Source organism: Boeremia exigua, assembly GCF_020726555.1.
Source record: "Boeremia exigua strain MPI-SDFR-AT-0100 chromosome Unknown C7974scaffold_16, whole genome shotgun sequence".
Lineage (NCBI taxonomy): Eukaryota > Fungi > Ascomycota > Dothideomycetes > Pleosporales > Didymellaceae > Boeremia > Boeremia exigua.
In genome coordinates this window covers 33,533-57,764 of record NW_025763533.1, presented here as the reverse complement: position 1 = coordinate 57,764, position 24,232 = coordinate 33,533, and the positions used below count along the sequence as shown (strand labels likewise).

Here is a 24,232-nt window from a genome sequence, read left to right as displayed (position 1 = left end):
CGAGTGCCGCCCCGCTTTGTACTTCCCCGACCCAAGAATGTAGTTACCCCGCTCGTCGAACTTCCTAACATCAACCCTAACGCTAACCGTAATTCATCCCATGTCCTGTCTAGCGGCCGCTAGACCCTGTCAATTGCCGAGAAACGCACGTGGAGCGGTAGACTGTCTGGCCACTCAGAAACCGTGGCCGTAACCGTTAAATTTAGGAAGATGCGTCTGGACTCAAGCTCTACCCAAGCATCGGACTATAGCATTAGTAGCGCGGCACTTTTTCTTTGAAAGACACAACAAAGCTTGATTAGTTACACTTCCGAACGGATATTACTCGTCCGCAGATTCTCGTTGTCGGTTCACCTGGTATGATGGGAGCCGGTTTAGCACTATCGATTGTTCAGCTACAAAAGCCAAGCCCTGCAATGAGTAGTCTGGCCATGTGCAGCCAGAGAAACGGCCAGACGCGCATGCTCCCCAGATTTGCAGCAGCGTACACGATTTAAATACCTCTACTCTCCCCTTTTGCACGAATTCTACAGTCCAAGGACACATTTACTACGTTCAATCAACTCGCTGTAAAACTCCATCGATATATAATGGGTTTTGTCGGAATCTTGGCTGTAGCATTGCTTGCTGTGCCGGAGATTCTTGCTCAGACGGTTACGCCGTTCACCATCGACGGGCCTCTCGGAAGGTGAGATCTCTCTCGGATTATCACACACCTCGCACTCATACTCTACCAGTGTTTCGGCCACGACAGTAACACAATTTAATACTGGAGGATCTCTTGTGGTTGGGACAACGTCCATCACCGTACCCGAGAATCTTCTTGTTCAGTTTCCTGCAGCGTTCATACCGTTCCGTGATTTCGCGGCCAATGGGGGTCAATACGGCGGCTTTGAGCTAAATGTTGAGGGTAACTATGTAAGACTTCCATGCCTCGTTTCGCTTTAGAGGTAACTCAAACAACTCAGGTGGACGGAAAGGCCATTGCTGGCCGCATTGCTGTCTCTCAACTGCTTGGTGGAGTTGGTTCTGGCATCGTAGGGACCGTGAACAACGATGGCACGATGCAAATTGTAGGCGGCCCTACCCTACGCATCAACACTCCAAACGGTGTCTATGCAGCGGCATACGACAAGAACCCCTTCTTCACCTCCGATGAGCAGAACCCAAGCATTGCTTCGTTTTCGGGCTACCCCATGTGCATCCCGCGGAGTGCCTCTGATGTGGACTGTCCAAGCAACAATCGGGCCGCGAATGGAGACCGCGTGTAGTAAGTCTTAATTTTGACAAGACTCTTTTGCTTTTTCGGTTGCGTCTGTCACGAATCCAGGCTAATTTTTGCACACTAGTACTCCAAAGGATCCAGCAGTCATGGCTCCTTTCATTCCCGGTGACTTTGTTACGTGGGCTGGTATCACGAACGGAGCAGAAGTTCTTGTCTACAGTCTAATCGCTGAGAACGTGCAGCAGACAACTAAGGCAGATAACGGTGATCCTGTATATGTCCGCGTGGAGGATGTGAGTGTAAATGCCCCACCGCAACATCTTAAGCTCATCCCCGAACAGGTCATTATTGCAATCAATGACGGCACCTTAAACGTCGAAGTTGGTACCACCAGGTTCACTGGTTACTTGTCCGATGGCACTGCCTCGGTGTCAGTGTACCGTCTAGACACTGACCCTTGTACTGGCGACGAAACAGAGGTGCAGGTAGCCGCGGGTCAAGTAAAGGCACTCGATGCGCGTAATAAGTTCGACATCAGATTCAAGGACACCAGCATAACCAAGGGTGCGCGTGAGTACCGCATAAAAGCAAGCAAGGGTGCGAAGGTCGTTGCCAAAAACATCCAAGCTGGACAATATGTCGCGCCAATCAGCGAGATTATCTGGCCAGAGAACAACGTGCCCGGAACTCCAATAACTCAGAACGCTTTCAACCTATTAGGTCAGCTCAAGGACGGCTTCGTGTTCGACAACAAGCAGTGGGGTCAGCTTAAGCCATGGCCGGGAGCGCCTACTCCTGGTACAGCGAAGACATGCACGGGTAACGAACTCTCAAGCACCCCCCCATCAACTAGCCCTACCACTCCAACCACGGCAGGTGAAGCCCCCGTCGCGAAAGCCGGTGACGCCCTTACCGGTCAGCTTGCTGGATCGTTAATCACCATCACCGGCAGCAACACCAACACCAAACTGACCGACGCCCAACTCACTTTCTCTTGGACGGGACCCACTGGCGTCACCATCAACAACGCCAACAAGCCTACTATGAGCTTTGTCAACCCATGGACAACAACAACACCGTCAACCCAAAAGTTCACTCTCAAAATCTGCCTTGCATCGGACGGGACCGTGTGCAACAGCGCAACAGTCGACGTAGTTACGACTAAGACCACCGACACAGTAACAATCACCAGCTACCAGTTCACCAAGAGCGGTGGCGGCACAGTCACAGTTACCGCCAAGTCCAACAACGTTCTCACCGGCACCGACGGAGCGAGCTTGCAGATTCAGTTGTCCGGGACTGGGAATTTCGTCGCAATGGCGGCGGACGCGGCCAACCCTGGCACTTATACATACACTGTCAAGGGCATCAAGCAGCCGTCAAGCATCGCGGTCAAGTCTACGCATGGCTCAAATGTGGCTACAACGTCTGCATTGGTACGGCGGAGCTCAAGGGTGTATCGGGGGTTAAAGTTGTAGAGCTATCGTTGGCTTGTAGGCCGACGCTGAAGTTAGCTATTGGTAGCGGGACCTAGTACGGTATACCTAGATGAGTAATGCTAAGAAGCTATTTTATGCAGAACCACGCATTGACTCTTAATCTACACTCTGCTTTGGGTAGCAGCAGTTTTGGCCTTTTGCCCGTAAATACTACCACAACACTTGGCTATCGCTCGTGCGCACGTTTGAGCATACTGCGTACAAGGGCGCTGATGCAAATCTCCTTGGGCGTTGCTGAGCTGCATTGGAGGGGCACCCGTTTAACATGGTGTGGGTGCGACATTGGGCAAGGCTGTTCAGTAATATACTTAGTGCCTTTGAGGCGCATAGCGGTCCGTCGGCCGTCTTCTAGAACTTGTACCTCAACCCCTTGTTCTCCCGGTCCGTCAAATCGCCAAACCCATCCCCATCCCCTTGACTCCCTGCACCCAACTTGTCCCGCCTCCGATTCTCAGCGCGGTAGTACACCAGCAACACCACCACACCGCACAAGACCGCTGCCTCGACCGCTACAATAGTGATCTTGGCGGGTGTGTAGGCAGGCGCGTCTGCATTGCGGAAGGTGAGTGGCCCAAGGATGTTGCCGAGGCAGAAGGACATGAGCAGGATGGCGTTCATGGTGACCTTTTTGGTGTGGCCCTGGGGCTGGTCAGTTATGTGTGCATTTGCTCAGGGATGTGGAGCTTACAGCGAAGTTGCACGCGGCAAATGCATACGCGAGAGGCAAGAAGGAACCAGTCGTGTTGGTGAGGTAGTTTCCTGCCAATCTGCCTGCTTGATTGCTTGCGGGGATGAAGGCGATCATGCCGCCGCCTACGATGCCGCCGAGTGCGGCCCAGGTGGCCAGCATGGCACCGCGGCAGTTGTAGCGACCAGCAACGTAGGTGCCGATGAGGGTGCTGACTACGGTGATTAATCCGCCGGGGATTTGGATGAGTGCGGTTTGCTTGTTGGAGAAGCCAAAGCCGGAGATAATGACGCTCTGAAAGGATGACACGGCGCCGTTGGGGACACTGGCTGCGGTCGTGATGAAAGCTAGAAGCCAGACTTGGGGATCGGTGAGAGCCTCACGGAACTGGTACGGCTTGAAGGTTTTGTTCTCGATGCCGGTGTTATTCTCGCGAAGACGCGACACAGCCAGGATCTTCTCATCATGTGTTAGTCTGCTCGACATTGGGTTGTCAGGAAGAAAGAGGATGACGACAATGCCAGCAGAGATGGTGATCAGGCCCACAACAAGGTACATGATCTGCCAGTTGTTGAACTTGTCGCCATTGTAGTGCTGGAAGCCATACGATATGAGCGAGCCGACCATGACTGCGATTCCGACGCCGAGGTACCAGAACCCAATGCGCTTTGGCTGCTCGTCACGCTTGTACCACATCGACGTGACAAGAATGAGAGACGGGCTTATGGCAGATTCGAATGCGCCGAGAAGGAAGCGGCAGACGGCGAGAGAGGCGTAGGAGTCGCACGCAGCTGTGCACGTGACTGCTCGATGTCAGTGAACGAATTTAAAAAAACCACAAAAAGAACACACCAACAGTACCCCATGCGCACACGCAACCACCGAGGTACTTAGCGACGGGGAGTCGTTGCATGAGATACGCGTGCGGGATCTCGAAGATCAGGAATGCAAGATAGAACAGCCAAGACAAAGTACCATACTGCTCTGTCGTCAGGTTGGCATCTTCTCGGATGCCCATGACTGCGGCAAAGTTCACTGCGTCCATCAGCCGTTGTACTAACATGTTGGACGGCGGAAGAACCCACGAAGTGACTTATCCAGATACTGGAGGAAGTAGCATGCGAACATGATGGGCACGATCATCCAATCAATCTTCTTGACCAATGCCTTTTCATCAACAGCAACGACCGTTCCTTCTTCTGCGTCCCCGTTGAACCGGAGAAACTCAAGTGCCTTGTCTGCGTTCTTGTACTCGCTCTTTTCCGGCATCTTCTCGTCGACATGGGTTGGGTCTTTGGTCTCGCGTGCCTCCATGGCGTCTTTGCAACGCTGGAACGACGATTTTGCTACACCGGGCACTTCGATTGACGGTCGAAGTCGACAGCCATGATAGCACTTGACTATATATGTAGTCCCCGGAGTTGGTGAGCAATGCATGTCGACGTTGAGCATTGCTATCGTCCGCTATCGCCCCACATTCCCGCATCGGGAAGGAGACGCATCGCACCTACCTCACCACCCAGTCGGAGAGATACTGCGCACGATCAGCGAGCCAGTAGTAATCGTTCGGCAGACATCATCCCGCAGAGTAGAGGCGGCTGAAGGGTGCCGCAGCGGGGTGACAATGGCTTATCGCTGGCAGTGTAAGGGTGGCGATGCGCGTGGTGGGAGGCCACGGTAGTTGGCTCGGGTGATTGAGCGTTTCTGGGGTTGTGTTCGGTTAGGTAAGTGGGGGCGAGATCGAGAGATCGGTTGGGTTCGAGTGTCTGGAGTCTATCGCGACTTCCGTCTGTGTTGATGTGGTGACGTCACGCAGTCGTGTGGACGTGTTTGAGCCGCCAGCATCGCACGACTGCGGAGAAAGACGGAAGTTGACTACTAATAGCATTATCTTTCAAAGTTTGTTACAGTGCACACGCAACAAGTCTACAAGAATGATATATACACCTACATTAGCCAACCTACACGCTAAATAGTAGCCAAAGTTGCGCTCACAAATGACTCGCCTCACAACAGTAAGTCCTGCGTCCCGTCCACACCCACAGGCCCCATGCTCATCGACTGCGGCGCGTGCTGATTAACAACCCACCCGTTGCCGCCCATCCCCGCATGATCCTCCGCAATCGGCGACCCGCCAAATGTGCTTTGACGCCCGACACTCGCGAAATACAGATCTGCGTCTGAGACCGCAGCGTTCATATTGCCGTTTCCGTTTCCGTTGGTGGACTCGGCGCCATTGCCGTTGGCCAACCGGTCAGCGTCAGCGCGTTCGCGCGCCAATTGCGCGGCTTTGTACGTAGGGAGTTCGTGACGCTGGAGTGCGGGAGAGTCAGTGATTTTGCGGGGCCGCGCGGTGCGGAAGACCTGGTTGACGGGTTTGAGGTAGACGGTGGCGAGGGTGCCGATGTTGAGGCACATTTCCTCGAGGGTACCGGGGTCGAGCTTCTCGGACTCTTCGGCAGTGATGGCGGGCTTTTCACCCATGACTACTTGTTTGGCTATCTCGGGGTCAGAGGAGAGGAGACGCCAGTACATGTAGCCTCGATCGCGTAGATCGGGGTTGTCTGTTTCTTCGGTGGCCCACTTGAGGACTTTGGGAACTAATGCTGAGCCTCTTGTTGGGCGTTGGATGAACAGCTTTACGGTGGCTGTGAGCAGCGCCAGTTGTACTTCGTGTGTCTCTTCCTGGAATGAGTCGAGGAAGTCTTCGAGGAGAACGTCAGAATCCTCAATGCGGTCGGCGTACTGGCCAATGACCCAGATCATAGCAGCTTTGGCTTCTGGTTCATCCAGCGAATCTAAGTTCTCGCACAGAGTCGAGATGATGGACTCGTACTGGTTAGGGTATTTCCGGAAGATGTTGCGGATGACGACTGTTGCTTCCTGCACGATGTAAGAGACTTTTGTGCTGACGAGAGACAACAGTGTGCTGATGCACTGCTGTGCCGCGGGTGCGATCTTGATGGCAAGCTTGCCAATGGCGCGCACTGACTTGCGGACGAAGTCGACATCGATTTCAGTGGCGTATCTAGCGGCATTAGCATAGTTAGATCAAGCATGAAAAGCGACTCACTCTGCAAGCTCTGTCAAGACCTCCTTGATGTTCTTCTCCGTCGCCAGCATGAAGATGAGCTCGAGCTTGGTGACCTTGACGTAGATGGGGTCGTTGTACTTGCAGAAGAAGACGCGAATGTCGTTTCGCAGGACTTCGGGCCGGCGCTGCAGGATGAGGAGGGCGTTACGAAGGGCGAGATACTGAATCTCAGGCCCCTTGGATAGGAGTGTGACCAGCGGAGGCGACAGCTTGTTGCACAACGAGGCAATGACCTTCTGGTCGGATATGTAGTTCATCAGGTAGAGGATGACGCGAATGCAGGTAAGCACGACGGCCGAGTTTGTGTGCGACAGGCGCGGCGAGATGCGCTCGGCAAGCAGGGCCGCCTCGGACGAGTCCTGGGGGACATAGTTCATCATGGCCTCCATAATGTACGTCTGGCCCCACTCGGAGCAGTCGGCGAGAATGGAGACGATCTTGGAGGCGCTCGCGTAATCAATGGTCAGCTTGATATTCTCGCTGCGCTCCCAGATGTCCATCAGGCCGGCAAGGGCGCTGGACACGACGGTGGGGTTCTCGTCGCGCAGCATGCCGTTCAGCTTGTCGATCAGGTCCGAGGCCTCGACCAGCTGGCGGTCGTGGTCGTACAGCTTGGCGACGCAGAAGGCGGCCGTCTTGCGCACGTATGGGTCCGAGTCGCGCAGCAGGTTCTTCAGATGCGGCACCGTAGCCTCGACGTACTCGCGCACGTGCACATACGACATGGTGCGCAGGGCCAGGGCGCGCACCAGCGGGTTGTTGTCGTGCATGTCCTCCTGGATGATGGGCAGCGCCTTGAGGGCAATGTCCGGCTTGATACGGGCGTAATTGACCAGGTACAGAAAGCACATCTTCTTGATCTCCAGGCTCGGCAGGTGCATGCAGCCGACAATGTCAGGAAATAGGGCTACCATGTCGTTGTTGCTCATGGTCATGTTGGCGACAATCTTCTTCAGTGCCGTCTTCTTTGCGGCAAGGCTCTTGTCCTTCTTGCCGCCGCTGTTGAGCTCGAGGCGCAGCTCCGCGACTTTGCCCTGTGAATTGCCGAGTGGTGAGCGCGGATCAACAGGGAGGGGCATGAACATGAGCATGACGGCGGCCATTGTAGAGGCGCGGAGGGAGGACGTACCCTCGCAAAGAGCTTCGCATCTTGCCCGCCCTGGCTCATGGTGGCTCACAGCTCCCGGGCTCGCAGGTCACGGGCTCTGGCTCGGTGGCTGTTCGAGTGTGCCGCCCGGTGCGCATGTGCCTTGCTGCGTCGCCCGAGACACTCCCCTCTGTCGCTTTCCCCTCTGTCGCTTAGCGCCGCGAGCGCCTTCGATTCGGTGCGGGGCTCTGATAGGCGGGGCGCGCGACTGCACCGGTGAACGTCGTGTGTAGGCTCGGGCGGGGGTTCGCGGTGATGCTGCGGCGGTGATGCTCGCGGTCCGTCAGGGTGAATGCGGCCAGGCCAGGGACGGGGCTTGCGGAGGTCGTCGGGGGAGCGCACGTGCGCCAAGCCTGGCCGCGGATGACAGCTGCGCGACCTCTCCAGCGGCCCACACCAGACGAACCGCGCCCGCTGCCCGCCTTGCCATCTCGCACTGCCAGCTGCCAGCCTTCACTACCGAACGCCTGCCCTCATATACCCCGCCATGTCTGCGCCGCCGCCGCCCCCGCAATGGGTCATCGACCTCAACGCCCCGCCCGCAAAGCCGAAGAACCCATCACTCACAGACCCACCGGGCTACACAGCGTCCATGACGCGCAAGGAGCGCGCACTCTCCTCTAAGAAAACCCGCGTGCCGCCGACACCCGAGGAGATGGACACGCTCAAGATGAAGAAGGCGTGGGAAGTCGCCATCGCGCCTGCCAAGCAGCTGCCTATGAACGCCTTCGGTGCGCCACCTACTCCCACGCATTTCACAGCTATTGACCGTATCCAGGCATGTACATGACCGGCAACACCCTGCAAATCTTCTCCATCTTCATGGTCTTCACGCTGTTCAAGACGCCTGTTATGGCCGCGCTCGGCATTCAGCGCACGTTTGCGCCCTTTGAGACGCCGGGCAACGCCGGCCGGCTTCTGGGCGTCAAGGTCGTCTACATCCTCACGAACTTGCTCATGCTGGCGCTTGGTATCTGGAAAGTCAACGGTATGGGGCTACTGCCGACAACGCGCTCTGATTGGCTGATGTGGGAGGGCGAGAGGTCGTGGTCCGAACGAGCGGTGCCGAAGGAGTGGCTATGAACGTCGCGATAGAGCATTGCATGGCGTTCGGTGCGAGTCAGTGGTGACTTCCCTTTTCGTTGCGTCAGCCACACTCGAGGCCTTCGAGAGTTTACGAACGTAATCTGAATAATCCAAAATGAAAGCAGTCTCATTCACCACTGCACCATGACTGTGAAGTCCATTCTACGTCCGTCCAACAGCTACACATCGTCTTCACGTGTGTGCACGCCGTTTATCTGCGCACCGGTGCCTGTAGGTCGGGTCGCATATGTAGTAAACAACGCTAGTCCTGGGCGCCTACCAACCCAATCAGGCACCTTCCCTTCAACAAGCCACAGCCACCACCGCGTTTCACAATCCGACCTATCGACAGACAGGCAGCCGCCTAGAATCTCTACATGTCTACGCCTTCACACATCGTGCTTCACTCTCTTTTCTAAGCTTGAACTTTCAGTCGTAATCGCGTTGGAATTGTTTCTAAGCTTGCACAGGATGAGGTACACGTGACTTTTCCCCTACACTTACACGAGCAATTGCTGACGCGTCCACACAGCTCTTCAATTTCTACTGGTAGGAGAATTTCCGCGCACGAATGATCTTGTCTCTTGAGCCAACTGGGTAGTCAAATGTCTCTCGGCTGACCACTGCTGAAGGCTCATCGCCAGTAAATACTGGCACCGTCACGGTGCGGCTGACTCCATATACGGAGGCTTCAAGGGATGGGGATTCACGTCTGGAGCAATTCGAAGTTATCTCTGCCCAGCAAGAGTGCATCAGTTTCAGCCTGGAGGAACTCCGTTTAGCCGATTACGAACAAGGACATGGATCTCTTCCTAGGCAGAGAAACAAAGGTTCAGCAACGCAAGCATTTCGACGATCCAATAACAAGATGCAAAACAGTCATCTTGACCTGTAATCTCCCCAACCGTCTTTTGACAACCCTTAGAATTGACGTTGACAGTCTCACCGGCCCCGCAATCGAGATTCGCGTCGGCACAACAACCTCTGTGAACAGTTCCAATGATCACACTGTAAACTGGTTCTTACCTAAGGCCTTGATATCCCGCCACTCACCTTTTCTCGCGGCTGCTTGTAATCGGGACTTCAAAGAGCGTCACGAAAACCTTATAGAGCTCCCAGACGACGACCCCACTGTCTTTGCACTCTTCGTCGAGTGGCTGTACTATGGAGAATACGCCATCCAACCACTGTCACTCAAACCACGCCTCAGAGATGATCTTGTCAGTGTCGATGCCGAATGCTGGGTCCTTGGTGACAAGCTACTGTGCACCGATTTCAAGAATTACGCCATGAAGCGTCTCTACAACCAACACGCTGCCGGATACTTCAATATTTCAATCTCAACGGATGACGTCCGGTTCGCAAGCAGCAACAGCGCTACCTCCTCAAAACTTCGCGAACTGTATGTGCATCTAGCGGCGACGCACTTTGGTAATCCGAATCGCGTGCAGGGGACCGTGGAGGAGTGGGACGAACTCCTTGTCAATCAGGCTGATTTGCGGCGCCTACTTTTGCAGAGTTTGTGTCTGGACGCCAAGCAACGGAAATTCGTGAGATACGAAGAGTACTACATGGACCATGGTGATGCTCCTGTCTGATAGTGCATATAGGTTTCTTATCACCATGCCGGCGAGTTCGTTTCAGTTTCATGGATAGAAAGCCAACTGCGTAATGAGTTCTGATAGAATTGATGATTCGATCTCATTGCTTGGTCTGTCGCTAAGATATCCTCTCGATGAAGCACTCGCAACACTTAGTGTATATTAGTGTATTGCTGTGCATAGTTCCTCTTGCTCGATTGGATAGCAATTCCGTACGAATCTATGGCCCTTGATCACTATAGTCCTTCGAAGGGTCCCAAGTCTCGAATCGTACGAATGTGTGGCCTTCATGTAAGTGGCTTGACAGGGAATTGCACATAAAGCAGTAATCTATGCCTGTACACACCGTGCAATGGAAACGCGGACCAAAGATTATCTATTGTTTGTTAGCTACGTACTGATGAACTGAGCGGGAAATGGGCTTACGTGATAACACCCACTGCAGGAGCATCCTCCATGGGCCTCGCCTTTGCCGCAGGGAACATTACCCGCACTACGCAGCTCCATGCGGCTTTCCTCCGATATTTCAGACGCGATTTTGATATTACCATGGAACTCTGCGATGGCGAGAGGTGTCCACTCGCCCAAAAGTTCTGGTACTGAGACGATCATGCTCTTGAAACCCCTTCTGACGAGAAAATCGACGATCTCAGCACTGCCTGCTCTACAAGCCCAATGCAATGGGCTCCAAGCCCCATGGATAGCTGCGAGGTTCGGCTCAAGGTCCAATACTCGAGTCAAAATTTCCAATGATCCCCCTGATGATGCGAAAGTTATCAAGTTGTCACCCTTTGCGTCTGACGTGTAAGAATCGAGACCTTGGCTCACAACATATTGAAATGTCTCCAGACAGCCGCTTCTTACTGCATGAGACAAGATGGATCGTTGTTGTGCATCTAGCTGCCGTAGATTGGCATTCTTTTCTTCAACAACGAAGCGTAGAAGATTGGTGCGACCTTCGAGCGCCAAGAAATGCGCGATGGTCCCATAGCATGCATCCAATCCCCTGGCCGCTTCAAATGCACCGCTCTCCAGCAGCAAAAGGGGTGACTGCTGTTGTCCTAACTTAATAGCGTTTATTAGTGGGCTGTTCCCAGAAATAGTCGGGGTGATCATGTCCGCATTCCAACTCAAGAGCAATTGGATCACGCTCAAGTGACCATTCGCAGCTGCCGCGTTGACAGGAGTGAAGCCTTTGCCATCTTTTTGTGACGGATTTGCGCCGTTTTTGAGCAGGAGGTTAACCACAGCAAGGTGCCCAGTGGTCGCTGCATCGAGTAACGGCGTGTAACCATTATTGTCAGCGCGCGACAGGTCTGCCCCTTCTTCAAGTAGCAGTTGGACGACTTCGATATGGCCAGCAGATGCTGCCAGGCCGAGTGGTTCTTCACCACGACAGTTTGCAATCGTCTCTGCGCCTCGCTCCAGCAACAGCTTCACGACAGATAGATGGCCATTGCTTGCGGCTGAATGAAGTGGGGAAGATCCTTTGCTGGTGGCGCGCATATCTGCACCCACATCGAGGAGCAACCCTACTATCGCCAAGTGACCGGATTCGGAGGCGAGGTTGAGAGATGACCATCCCTGACGATTTGCAGCCTGACAGTCAGCTCCACCATGAAGTAAAATCGCAACAACCTCCAAACAACCTGCCTTCGACGCCAAATGCAGTGGAGTCCAACCCTCAACGGTGGCATCGATCTCAGCGCCCATTTCGAGGAGGAGCTTGACTATTTTAGGGTACCCTTCCTGGGACGCGAACATAAGTGATGTCCAGCCATCATCCGTGTGAGCTTCAATGTCAGCACCACAGTCTATGAGTAAATGGACTGCGTTGAGATTCTCGTTGGCTGCCGCCCAATGTAAAGGCGATCGTCCATACTCGTTCGTGCTGAACATGTCTGCGCCCATATCAAGCAACAGTTGCATGATCCCACAGTGCCCACCATGCGCAGCTGCTGCTAAAGAATTCCCGTACAACCCACCTTTCTGGTGAAGGTAAGATCCCTTTTCAAGAAGTAATTCAACAATTTCTTGACTGCCTCCGCATGCAGCAGCACTCAGAGTATTAGCAAAAAGCATCCCTGCAGTGTGTATGCTCGCACCCTTGACAAGCAATAACTCTACCATCTCTTTGTTTCCTCGAAATGCAGCAATTCCAATCGCGTTGGTGTACTCTCCTGCTTCTCGATTAAGGTCAGCCCCCTTGTCAAGCAAGAGAATGGCAGTTGTTTGGTGCTTATGCCACAAGGAGACTCCGAGGGCACTCCCGTATTTATCGATCTCTTTGTTGATATCGGCTCCTTTTTCGAGTAACACTTCGATCATGTTCTCGTCTCCAAGTTTTGCGGCCCAGCCGAGAGCCGTACCGTACTGTGCACACGGCACATTGACATCAGCACCTCTCTCAAGGAGCAATTTGACAATACTAGCCTTGCGGTTTGCAACAGCAGCTCCCAGAGCGCTCCCATATTCACCGCCATACGCATCGATGTCAGCACCTTGTTCGATCAAAGCCTCAACTACGGTTTCGCGGCCTTCAGATGATGCTGCTTGGAGTGCAGTCCCGTATTGGCCTCCTTGGGCATTGACAAGCGCTCCATGGTTGAGAAGATCCAGAACTATCTGTTCGTGGCCCCCGAAGGAGGCTGCTTGAAGCGGGTAGCCGAATGTTCCTGCTTCTGCATTGACATCCACTCCTTGGCCAAGTAGAGTTTTGACAGCGTCGTTATCACCTTGGAGACAAGCGATCTGAAGAGCCTCTGTTTGCTGCTGACTTCGTGATTCTGCAGTATCCTCTTGCTTTACAAGCAGAGATATACTTCTCGCGTTCCCATGGTCAGTGTCTGGGTGGTCCTTCGGCTCATTAGAAGAGTCAGAGTAGTGCAGAGACGACACGCTTGACGTATGGCTATAGCGGTCTCCACCCGCACTACCAGATCCACCATCGCCCTTACCCTCCAAGTTCATGTTACGAGGAGCAGCGAATGTTGCCAGCCGCTCCTGGTGAATTGCCATGTGGCTGTGAAGGGCATCTGCCTGCAATCGTTCATTGCAAAAGGGACAGGCGTCCCGACGGTCGGCAATAGTGGTCTCCGTCATGTCCACGAGTCGCCGTATCTGAGTATCGCTAAGATCCAAGTGGGATTTTTTCAAATGATCCTGGAAATTTTCTTTGAAGCTGTATAGGACACCAGCGTGCTCTTTGTCAAAACATCGCCATACGCGTCGGTGACGTAAGCGCTCATGCTCTATCCAGGCTTTCCTTGTGGTATACATAACATCCTCTTCGGGGCAGTTAGGAAACGTGCACACGTATGGTTGAAGATCCTGAAGAATGTGTTTTCTGTTCCTGTGTATCAGCATACATTTTGCTTCTCGCCGTCGTAAGCACGACACGCTAGGATTTCCTTACCTCCATGAGCGCCCCTTACCCTGTCTAGCAGGACACAGCACCCAACAGTAAGGGCAGACAAAGTCAGCTTTCAGATGCAGATCAGTCGGTAGGGGCGGGAGATCCGCTGTTTGGCCATGAACATCTCTCTCCGTTGTAGCAAAAGAGAAAACAGTCTCTGTCTCGAGCATTTCATCGTAGCTGGCGCGATATTTTGAGATCTCGGTGACTGAGATGTCGGTCTTGAGACCGCTCTGCGGAGCGAGCTGAGTGACAGTCTTGCTTCGATCCGAAGTATTGGCATCGCCAGACGGCCCAGGAGTAATCACTACCACAACTTTCTTTGAGATTGGGTCTCCTATTTTCGGCACACTCTGTTCCTCAACACGGGAAAGCTTCAGAGCGTGTCGGTGCCAGTAAGCAAAGTATCTCCGACGGTTCGTGATCGCTTTGGTCAGGCGCTCAACGAGAAAAGCAGGAGGCTCCTCACATCTCATATGTACTGGCTCTAGAGGTGAGATACGTGGCTGCTGATTCGATCGGAGATGTTGCAATGTTTCAAGCACATGTCTCCGATCATGTTCATCGTAGCCAGTAAAAAGGTCTTCTCCCGTGTCCGGATCCGTAAGCTTCATAGAGAGGGCTCTATTTGACGGTGCACGCTGACTTGGGTCCCTCATCTTGAATGACAGGCGATAAAGGTCAGTGACTGCGTCGTGAATCTCCTTTCGTCGCTGAGCAAGCTCAGTGGTGAGTTCAACTGTGGTCTCGTTGGCAACGTCGCTTAAATCGCTCATCATACTGCTTGACTCAGAAGCCTCGTCATCGTCTGTATCATCTGCTGCATAATCAGGTTGCTCCTCCCAGGGAAGTCGGGTTCCGGTCGTGATATCAATACCTGCATTTTGTCAGTTCCAACAAAGTTGAGGAAAAGTGTATAACCTTACATTGACCCAAAGTTTCTTGGAGATTGTTCAGGAAAGTTATGACAGTGTCACGCATGACTCTTGATTCTCTCAGCCTGACGTCGAGGGAGCTTCCACCTTTCTGAACAGCCCCCAGATTGCCGCACCATATCTTAAATCGCCCGAAATCATCTTCTATTTCCTCAATAGGTACTTGTGTCTTGAAATTCTCACTGCAGTTCGGCAAAGAGTCGATTAACCTCTGAAATTTCCTCAGACATAGATTGCTGCCGTGAGCAATACCGTTCGCAGTGTTCATGGCTCACGAGGCTTAGATGCGGTTTTTCAATTCAAAGAAACAACGGCAGTATATGAATCTCCGCACCCTTCAGCTTTAATGAAGTGAAGAACTCAGTGCAGAAACAAAGGTTGACAAGGCTGAAGAAGAGAGGTAGGAGGGGGCGGCTGACGTGAGATGATCCTTCATGCCTGGGCAGATCTTACCCCGCCTCTGCGGGTGACAAATTCAGCCTTGTCTTCTCCAACTAAATTCTGCCTCTATTCCGGCTACTCCTCAGACTCATTCTCTACTATGGCAGAGGCAGGTCTGGTACTTGGCGTCATTCCGCTGCTCATTGCAGCCCTTGAGCATTATGAAGGGGCGGCGCGATATACTAAGGATTTCATTGACCCGAGAGAAGCCAGGCTGGCCCTCGTCAGAAAGCTCTATCATCTAAGGACTACTGTTGATCAGGTCATTGACAATCTGTTGCGCGGTATTGCAAAGCCAGAAGAGGTGGTTATGATGACTGACGATCCTCGCAATGAGCTGTGGACAACGGGACGAATCGCCGATACAATCCGAGTCAAACTTGGCTCTACCTATGATCCCTTCATCGATGCACTCGACCAAATTAGCGGTGTTCTGGTATCGATCACAAAGTATCTGAACATCGACGGGGCACGGAAAGTAAGTCATTCTGCGGCCTAGCTACTGGCGTTCTCAATCATGTTGACGCGCTTCGCTTTAGAGATCCACCAAGCTAAAAGAGCTGGTCGACGCAAATAGGCCAGTTGACAAGGGCCCGCTACTCAAGGACAATTTTCGATTCAAGGAACGGGTCAAATTCACAATGAGCAAAAGGCGCATTGAGAAGAACCTTGAAGAGCTCAAGTCATGTACCGAATCGATTGGTCAATGGACTGGAAGGGCTGAAAAGTCACAAGAGCCCACAAATCACCGGATATCGAAGACAAAGTTTAGAAGTCCCTTGCAGATTGTCCAGCGGCATGCCTCCCGGCTACACCGCGCTTTGTCCATAAGTTGGTGCAATTCGCGACCTCAGCACTCGACATTCCTGTTATTAGAGCAGCGAATTCAGGAGTCCTACAAGAGAATGACCACCTCACATGTAGCCTACACGGATGAAGAAGTGAGCTGTTTTACACTCAGTCTCGCAGGGGATTGCTTTCATCACCTCCCGCGACTCCACACAGAAGTCCGAATCATTGAGCCTCTCGAAGAGTCAGTTCAAGGCTATTCAGGAAATCGTAGTTGCTGACCTTCTATCCCAGACCCGTCAATTCCAGCCAGGTGCAGTTCAATGTAGAGTTAGATCCTGATCGGGTCAACAAAGCCCCGTATATGACTCCTTCGAACCTGCCGCAGGTACAACAGTTTTGCCACTATTTCAAGCATCCGGTTCAAACATCCGTTGGATTTTGTCTTGATGAGGAAGGAAGTCTTAGGGTCTACTCTTTGGAGTATTCCACCGCCTCATACGTGACTGACTACCTCACTCTAGACAATCTCCTCTCAGGTTCTCACGCAAGACTACAACTCAAGGATCAGTACAACTTAGCTGTCAAGCTGGTGGCTTCAATCTTCCAGCTGACTGGTACGCCGTGGTTGCACACTAAATGGACTAAGAAAGACATCGCTTTCTTTAGAGCCCCAAAACGTCCCGAACAGAGGGTGGACATCGGCTACCCGTACCTAGTGCAGAATTTTGCATGCAGTAAATCACTATACTACCTCAATTTGAATACATCGCTAACTACTTAGTAGTTGATGCCTCCACTAGAGGCACAACCGCGGACCGATCTAAACTCCTAGCTTTGGCTGTCATTTTGCTTGAAATGAAGAGTGGAAAGTCTATTGAGCAGCTAAGACTTGCCGAAGACGGCACTACGGGGAAAGAGAATGATGACATGTCCGATTATCAGACAGCACACAGATGGTACGAAGACAAAGAGCAGGAGTTGCTCCCTGGTTTCAAAGTCGCATTTAGGTTCTGCTTGACGCGATACCTAAATGCAGACACAAGCTTTGAAGACGACAAACTTCGTGATGAAGTGGAGGAAAACGTGCTTCGGCCCCTGCGGAGCGATTTGAGCTTTCTCGAAACCACCAAATATCGATAGCTTCGGATGTGCAATGAAGCATTTCGAAAACGCGATGTAACGGCCCTAGTCCTCGTTGCGTTTTCCTTTACCAAGGTGGTCTACCACCGCAGGTATCTCCAAAGTGATCGCTCATCTTTCGGCCTTGATGAGATACCATATCGTGCTGTGCAGACATCATAACAAGATATGCATCATTGTTGACCCTAGCTCCGCAAAGCCCGCGCTGGCTGTTACCAGTAATCTGCGTGAGCCTGTGATGAGCGTTTCCCCAGGCGTCGCTAGACCAATTTCTGCCTGGGCCTTCGGATACCACCCACAAGCATTGACCCCAACAGCACACTCCCTTGATACCGTATCCCTAAGAAGAAACATTAGTAGAGGTGTTGGATAGATAAGGATTACTCACGTTAAGACTGCCGCCAAAGTCGTCGCCATACTTGTTCTTCCAGGTGTTTCGCAACATCCAAAGCGTGCTACCTCCAACAACAGTACCTCCAATCGTTGCATGGCATTCATCGCGAGTCCAAATGCCTCGTGCATGAAGGGGGTTGGGAGATGTGTTCTGTGAAGGTGTTGGTGCAGCACTTACGCTAGCAGAAGCAGCGAGGCCCGTAGCGAGGGCAGTGATAAAGGTGGGCTTCATGGTCACGATTGATAGAATCTTGCCAGACGGTGTTGATGAAGGGTAGGTGGAGGAACACTTCCTTAGAGATGCCGCGTTGGAGAAGCAGCGAGGGCTCCACGCCTTTATATATGTCTCGTAGACGTATGCCCATGAATGAAGCTGTGGATTATGATAATTATTTGGATGTGAGACCAGTCTTTTTCCTTCGGCCATACCTCACAGGGCCACACAAGAAGATTGTGTTTCTTGGCAGACCTGGGGTTTGCCAATTCGAGAATATCACCCTCATCCATAGTTACAAAAGGCCAATATCAGCCTCTTAACGGGTTAGCCTTGACGGCTGGAGCCTAGATTGTAAAGCTGGTGATTGGTGCTCGGCGACTCTGTCATTTCTTGGCTCCCTTTGTAGGAGTGCCAAATGAGACGCCAAGAGGTTGCCTTGCAGTGAGCTCTTGGCAAACGCGGCGTCTAATCTGCTCAGCATGTTAGGCGGCTAGAACCAACAAAACTTCTCGTAGTGCACCTTTTTTAGCTATGCGAACCCCTAATCGCAAGGTCTGTGCATTTATGGACTGTGGATTAGTTCTCTGTAACTGCCTGTGCTTCTTCCTTCCCAGTACCGCCAATGACCGTGTGCCTCGTGCACTCTGTATGCGTCTGTTTTCAGCCTTCGCGTCACTGGTGAGCACACTAGCTGTCCTACTACTTGTCATGTCTTCTGGCCAAACATTGAAAAACATCTTGAGTCTTACGTCAGTATCTAGGTTCTATGTTTCTTCTAGAGGCTTTATAAAATTAAATAAAGTAGGTATAGTAGTAGATTAATTATAGATAGTATCTAATAGTAGATATATTGGCTATATTACTATCTGCTAGCATTATTACTAAGCCTGTGGAATAATAGCATCTTCTGCACTAATACCAGATCGCCACTGATATTTTGATGCCGGGTGATCCTGAGCTGGGTGCGATGCTCCCTTAGTGGTAGTGAGATTCTCACGGTATGTTCCCCCGGGAACCGCGTAATCTTCCCAGAAGAGACCTCTCCTTCTGAGCTCAGGGATGAGTAGTTCTGCAACATCAACAAATGTGCCTGGCTTGATAGCGTATGCAATGTTGAAACCATCAACGTCCGCATCATTGACCCATCGCTCAAATTCATCTGCAACCTGGGTTGGGGTGCCTACTACAGTAGCTCCCAGTCCACCAATTGTTATGTGCTTACCCACGGTAAGTTTTGTCCATTTTGGGATTCCAGGAGATGCCTTGGACCAGCCCTCCACAGCTGAGCGGATCGCATTGCTTTCAACGTGCCGGAGTTCTTGGTCATCCGCGTATTGGGCGAGGTCGATCCCAGTCCATCCACCAAAGAGAGCGAGTGCCCCGTCGAGGTCACCATATTGTTGATAGTCTTCAAATTTTGCTTGCGCTTCAGCTTCTGTGCGTCCTATGATGGGACATATCAATGCAAGGAACTTGATACTTTGAGGATCTCGACTGTACTCATTTTTCGCTTGCTCGCGGATGTCGGCAATATTTTTCGCAACCACAGCTGGGCTGTGACCAGCAACAAATATCGCTTCAGCATGCTGACTTGCAAAGGCCTTGCCAGCTTTTGAGGTGCCGGCTTGAAGGAGGACTGGGGTTCTCTGCGGCGAAGGCTGGCAAATGTGAGGACCCGGAACCGTATAGTACCTGCCTTTGTGATTGATTTTTCGAACCAGTGCCGGGTCTGTAAAGACACCAGTTGCTCTATTGAGCTGTACAGCCTCGTCACGCCAGCTTGATTGCCAAAGTTTGTACCTACATCCAGTAAGCCACAAACTTTCATCGTAAAACGCAAAGCAGGGCATATACATCACTTTAAGGTACTCCTCAGCAATTTCATACCTCTCATCATGCGATGGTTGATCAGCACCGTTCACGAGGTTTCTTGCGGCAGAATCAAGGTAGCCAGTCACAATCTGGCAACAAGATCAGATAAGTCGTCTCTATCAGGTGATTGTACTTACATTCCATCCGATTCTGCCATGCGTGAGATGATCCACAGTTGAAAGTCTCCTCGCAAGATGATATGGTTGTTCGTATGTCGTGGCACATGTCACCCCAAAGCCAATACTTTTCGTCGCCGCTGACATGGCAGGAACGATTGCCAAAGGCTCGTTCACTGGCCATTGTGCGCTTGACTTGATTGCTGCCTCCAACGACCCTTGGTACACATCATACCTTTTAGCTTGTCAGCCTATTCATAACTCACTCTTCGCTCACGTGCAGGCGAAAAATTGCGCGCAGTGCGTGATGCTTTTCAGAGTAGTACTGCGAACTCACTTAAGCAATGATTAGCACTATGTCGTGCTAGATTTGACACGAAGAACTTACCCCTCCAAGAACGTCAGCAATGAATATGCCATGGAACTTCGCAGCTTCTAAGAGCTTCGCGAGCTCAACCCAGTGCTCGATGCGATTAAAGTGCGCTGACCTATCATCAGGATGTTGCCAAAGTCCCGGACTCTGATGCCCTGAGCAATTCTCCACGAAGGCATTCAGAATCAATCGCTTCTTTTTCGGACTTGCGACATCGGTGCTGGCGACCATCGTGGCGTGATTGAGATGTGCGAGATATCGGTCTGCAATGTTACGGGGTCTTGTCGTACACTATATGGCTGCGAGAATGGTCCCCCGCAACTACCTCCGGCCAAACTGTGCGGAGTCGTTCCTTGCAGATCGTCACCTCGCCTACTTGCAATCTGTCGGCTAGATGACGTGACAATAATCGCGCAATTATGTTCGCGAATCACGAACAACGCTTAGATTACCATATGGGAGGACGCTAAGCTGCATACACATGATCTTGAAAACTGCTCACAACCTCACAATCAGCACATGAGTACTGTGTAGAGCGTTCCGTCGAATTCTTTGGTTTGTGCTCTCCCTCAATAGAAACTTCATGAGTTATAGCATCCTCAATAAAAGTAATTCAAGAGAGTTCCGATATCCTTTTCTCAACGTCCCTGTCCCCTCATATCCAACCTGAGATACCTCGAGAAATAAACCCTGCGTTAGGATGATATTCAAGTAACTAACACTTGCTATCTGTCTAGTCCGGATATCAGTACTTTAGTATCTCGTGCTTTAATGCCAACTTTCAACGCCAAAATGGCGTCAAGTCCACCAATTCACAGCGGTATGTCCTCCGCAGCATCGAACCCAATCAATATGCCTACCCCATGATAACGGGATAAATAGTGACTAGGGTAACCTCTCAGAGTTTTCACAACAACGGCACATGGGACGACAATGATAGGCTCTACTTCGGACATCCGGTATCGCTCTCACGGCCCTTCAGAGAGTCTCGACCATGAGTTCTCTATAGGTCCATCTCGATGCAGCCCGTATCGATCATCCTAAGTTTACTGTCGCCATTTTGGAGAGAAGTGACGAATAGGTTGCGAGCTAGGGGATTCGACCATGTACATACACAGTAGTTCTTCAAGTTCTCGTAGGACCCCCCAGTAATCACTGCATTGATTGACGCATATTCATATCACCGACACCATGGCCGTGGGACCTGACTTCATCACTCCTCCACTTTCTCAAGCTGTTGGGTATGGAGTTGTTGTGGGGATTGGCCTTGCAATTGCCCTTGGTATGATATTTGTGACGCGTGTGCTGAAGAAAACCGTTGGTGAGGACAATGAAACAACAGAAATGTAAGTAACTACACGTTACCACGCTCTACAAAACCTAACAGCGCCCTAGGTTTATGACAGCAAACCGGAACGTTAGGACTGGACTTGCAGCATCTGCCGTCATCTCATCATGGCTTTGGAGTACTGCCATGCTCGGCTCCTCCCTTGTTGGATATACGTACGGTATTGCTGGTCCATTCTGGTTTGCAGCTGGATGCTCTCCCATGATTGTGTTCTTCGCCTTACTGGGAATATCTTGTAAGAGAAAGATCCCTGAGGCTCATACCTTACTCGAAATCATCCGTATTCGATATGGAACGACTGCCCATTTTGTCTGGATGTTTCTATGTCTTATAAACAACATCATCGCATGCGCGAACATGCTATTGGGTGCATCGGCTGCAATCACTGCGCTGACAGGGATGCACATCATTGCTGCAACATTTCTCCTCCCCGTTGGTGTTGCTTTATACACGTTTGTTGGTGGTATCAAAGCCACCTTCCTCACGGATTACCTCCACACCTTCATTATCCTCATTATACTCAGTTATTTCTCTGTCAAAGTCTGGACCGTACCCGAGGTGGGATCTATTGGCAATCTGTACGAACTCGTAAAGGCAGCAACGGTGCAGCATCCTATCCCTGGAAACCATGATGGAACATACCTCACCATGACATCCAAAGGAGGTATCTACTTCGGTATCTTGCATCTACTTGCCAACTTTGGTCTAGTCATCATGGACACATCCTTCTTCATAAAAGCTTTCGCGGCATCTCCAAAGTCTGTCGTCCCGGCTTATGTCATTGGTGGAATTGCATACTTTGCCATTCCATGGGCGACTGCCACACTAGCAAGTTCTGTTGTACTTGGGCTTGAGGACAACCCTATCTTTCCAACCTATCCGCGACGAATGACTTCAAAAGAGATTAGTGGTGGCCTTGTACTGCCGTACTTTGCGATCACAATTGCAGGGAAGGGAGGTGCGGCAGGCATGCTGCTGATCACATTCATGGCGGTCACTTCAACGCTATCTGCTCAAGTCATTGCCGTTTCATCAATCCTGTCATTTGACGTATATCGAACATACATCAATCGAAAAGCAACTGATCGAGATGTGATCCGGTGGTCGCACTTTGGAGTCATCTTCTTCGCCATTTTCGCTGCCGCATTTTCCACAGCGTTGCACTACGGAGGCGTGGATCTTGGCTGGACTCTCTACATGCTGGGTGTGTTAACATGTCCGGGTATTTTTCCGACAGTATTTGCCATACTTTGGCGCCGTCAAAGCAAACTTGCCGCAACCGTGTCACCCTTGCTCGGGCTTGCTACAGGAATAGCCATCTGGTTGGGAAGCGCCCAGGCGTTGTACGGAGAAGTCACAGTCAAGACGACAGGCAATGCTCTGCCCTGCGTTTATGGTACCACTGCATCAGCTTTTTCGCCAGCACTCTACAGCGTCCTGCTTTCGTTCTACAAGCCTCAACGCTTCGACTGGGCCAGCTTCCAGAATGAGAAGCTTGCATTCCATACTGTCACTACGTCTGCACAAGGACGACAAACGAGCGTCGTCACCGCCGATCAAGCCGAATCTGAGACACAAACCTTGGAACAACAGCGTGACCTGAAGCGATGGGGTCGAATCGCAGCTTTCTGGTCACTGGCAACGTTTCTCGGACACTGGGTGCTGTGGCCTTTGCCAATGTACGCCGCCCACTACATCTTCAGCAAAAGTTTCTATGTCGCTTGGGTCATTCTTGCCACAATCTGGCTGTGGGGTGCAATGTTCGTAGCTGGGTTTGCACCGATATGGTCGGGACGAGATCAGATTCTTGCAGTATTGCGTGGAGTGGGAGGTAGAAGTGAGAAAACTGTATCGGAGGACTCCAGTACTATTGCCGATGTGGCTAAATCCATTACAAATGTCTAAGCCCTTTGATTGGAACCTTGTACAGGAATCTGTTGTTAAATTTTGATTTCGAATATTAACAGCGTGTAACGCGCTTTGCAAAGACTTAATGAACCTACCACATCAGCATAAAGGTGCTCTTCGCGACGCTTATAAGTGGTATTAGTCTATTCAAGTTAGTGCTAGAAACACACGAAGCGTAGACATAGGGTGATTTCTAAATGAGGATTAAACTCGACGAACCTACCACATCAGTATAGTAAATCTGGGGGGCAATGGCTTCATCGCGGACTGCGACATCTTTGGTGCTGCTACCGGCGTGCTGTGCTGGGAGGTTGGTTGTGATACTGACGCTTGCTAGCAAAGATTGGATAAGAAGGAAGGTACGCATAATATGATACTGGCTCTCATGATATGAGCTGTCAATTTGTTGAATGGCCGTGTGCACAAAGGACTGATCGTAATTGACGGTAAAGCGCCTGCGCAGACTTTTAATGATCTGAATGGCTGACTATCAAGTCCTTCGACCACGTCTTAGTGTTTCTGATATCAGGCTTCCTCGGTTCCTATCAGACTGACAAGACCATCTTCTGTACAGGGAAGGAGTCATGGCAAGATGAAGCCTAGCCCTTGCTGCAATATGCAACAATCCTTCCAATACATGGAGTTACATCCGGTTAACAGATGAGCTGCACCATTATATACAGTCCGCATATGGGGTTTGTCAATTTTCGAATCCATACCAATCATCGATTTAGTGAGTTATAGTGTTCCTATTACATCGACAGATCATTTGACAGTCCACCTCGGATCTTCACCCAACGTGTAGGTGTTTGTACTGCTGTAGCACCTTAGCAAAATAGATCGGTTACCCCCGATCTTTGCCTTTCGGGGCTTGTCTAGTATAGCAGATGGAACGCAGCTGATAGCAACTTGCGGGGCAAGATTCTAAGCTTCGGAAATCTA

At 51.4% G+C, this 24,232-nt stretch overlaps 9 protein-coding genes across 9 annotated transcripts; 5 read left to right on the top strand and 4 right to left on the bottom strand.

Moving 5' to 3' along the window:
* Positions 1 to 288: 288 nt before the first annotated feature.
* C7974DRAFT_406352 (uncharacterized protein) lies at positions 289 to 2,805 on the top strand. The gene is made up of 5 exons (XM_046143137.1): positions 289 to 688; positions 738 to 918; positions 969 to 1,270; positions 1,350 to 1,518; positions 1,567 to 2,805. The coding sequence occupies exons 1-5, from the start codon at positions 591 to 593 to the stop codon at positions 2,701 to 2,703; spliced, it is 1,887 nt and encodes a 628-aa protein (XP_045990839.1). The 5' UTR covers positions 289 to 590; the 3' UTR covers positions 2,704 to 2,805.
* A 267-nt stretch (positions 2,806 to 3,072) lies between these two features.
* On the bottom strand, positions 3,073 to 4,726 carry C7974DRAFT_418721 (major facilitator superfamily domain-containing protein; the record flags this gene model as incomplete). The annotated part of the gene is made up of 4 exons (XM_046144176.1): positions 3,073 to 3,363; positions 3,413 to 4,215; positions 4,265 to 4,447; positions 4,498 to 4,726. 4 exons carry the CDS (start codon positions 4,724 to 4,726, stop codon positions 3,073 to 3,075), a joined length of 1,506 nt encoding a protein of 501 aa, XP_045990838.1.
* Positions 4,727 to 5,279: 553 nt separating this feature from the next.
* On the bottom strand, positions 5,280 to 8,043 carry C7974DRAFT_406349 (adaptin N terminal region-domain-containing protein). Its single transcript, XM_046143136.1, has 3 exons — positions 7,636 to 8,043; positions 6,486 to 7,540; positions 5,280 to 6,440 (listed from the first exon to the last, which is right to left on the bottom strand). The coding sequence occupies exons 1-3, from the start codon at positions 7,672 to 7,674 to the stop codon at positions 5,420 to 5,422; spliced, it is 2,115 nt and encodes a 704-aa protein (XP_045990837.1). The 5' UTR covers positions 7,675 to 8,043; the 3' UTR covers positions 5,280 to 5,419.
* On the top strand, positions 8,044 to 8,873 carry C7974DRAFT_406348 (uncharacterized protein). Its single transcript, XM_046143135.1, has 2 exons — positions 8,044 to 8,384; positions 8,432 to 8,873. Exons 1-2 carry the CDS (start codon positions 8,141 to 8,143, stop codon positions 8,734 to 8,736), a joined length of 549 nt encoding a protein of 182 aa, XP_045990836.1. The 5' UTR covers positions 8,044 to 8,140; the 3' UTR covers positions 8,737 to 8,873.
* On the top strand, positions 8,591 to 10,482 carry C7974DRAFT_85294 (uncharacterized protein). The gene is made up of 4 exons (XM_046147384.1): positions 8,591 to 9,215; positions 9,272 to 9,288; positions 9,372 to 9,630; positions 9,680 to 10,482. The coding sequence occupies exons 1-4, from the start codon at positions 8,884 to 8,886 to the stop codon at positions 10,335 to 10,337; spliced, it is 1,266 nt and encodes a 421-aa protein (XP_045990835.1). The 5' UTR covers positions 8,591 to 8,883; the 3' UTR covers positions 10,338 to 10,482.
* Positions 10,483 to 13,751: 3,269 nt separating this feature from the next.
* Positions 13,752 to 14,958, bottom strand: C7974DRAFT_323947 (uncharacterized protein; the record flags this gene model as incomplete). Its single annotated transcript, XM_046138930.1, has 2 exons — positions 13,752 to 14,632; positions 14,682 to 14,958. 2 exons carry the CDS (start codon positions 14,956 to 14,958, stop codon positions 13,752 to 13,754), a joined length of 1,158 nt encoding a protein of 385 aa, XP_045990834.1.
* A 241-nt stretch (positions 14,959 to 15,199) lies between these two features.
* C7974DRAFT_406344 (uncharacterized protein) lies at positions 15,200 to 17,203 on the top strand. Its single transcript, XM_046143134.1, has 4 exons — positions 15,200 to 15,609; positions 15,671 to 16,164; positions 16,215 to 16,657; positions 16,708 to 17,203. Exons 1-4 carry the CDS (start codon positions 15,232 to 15,234, stop codon positions 17,061 to 17,063), a joined length of 1,671 nt encoding a protein of 556 aa, XP_045990833.1. The 5' UTR covers positions 15,200 to 15,231; the 3' UTR covers positions 17,064 to 17,203.
* A 1,321-nt stretch (positions 17,204 to 18,524) lies between these two features.
* C7974DRAFT_445642 (putative xenobiotic compound monooxygenase, DszA family) lies at positions 18,525 to 20,265 on the bottom strand (the record flags this gene model as incomplete). Its single annotated transcript, XM_046145558.1, has 4 exons — positions 18,525 to 19,473; positions 19,528 to 19,634; positions 19,683 to 19,896; positions 20,039 to 20,265. The coding sequence occupies 4 exons, from the start codon at positions 20,263 to 20,265 to the stop codon at positions 18,555 to 18,557; spliced, it is 1,467 nt and encodes a 488-aa protein (XP_045990832.1). The 3' UTR covers positions 18,525 to 18,554.
* Positions 20,266 to 21,225: 960 nt separating this feature from the next.
* C7974DRAFT_438027 (urea active transporter) lies at positions 21,226 to 23,287 on the top strand (the record flags this gene model as incomplete). Its single annotated transcript, XM_046145233.1, has 2 exons — positions 21,226 to 21,380; positions 21,430 to 23,287. The coding sequence occupies 2 exons, from the start codon at positions 21,226 to 21,228 to the stop codon at positions 23,285 to 23,287; spliced, it is 2,013 nt and encodes a 670-aa protein (XP_045990831.1).
* Positions 23,288 to 24,232: the final 945 nt, after the last annotated feature.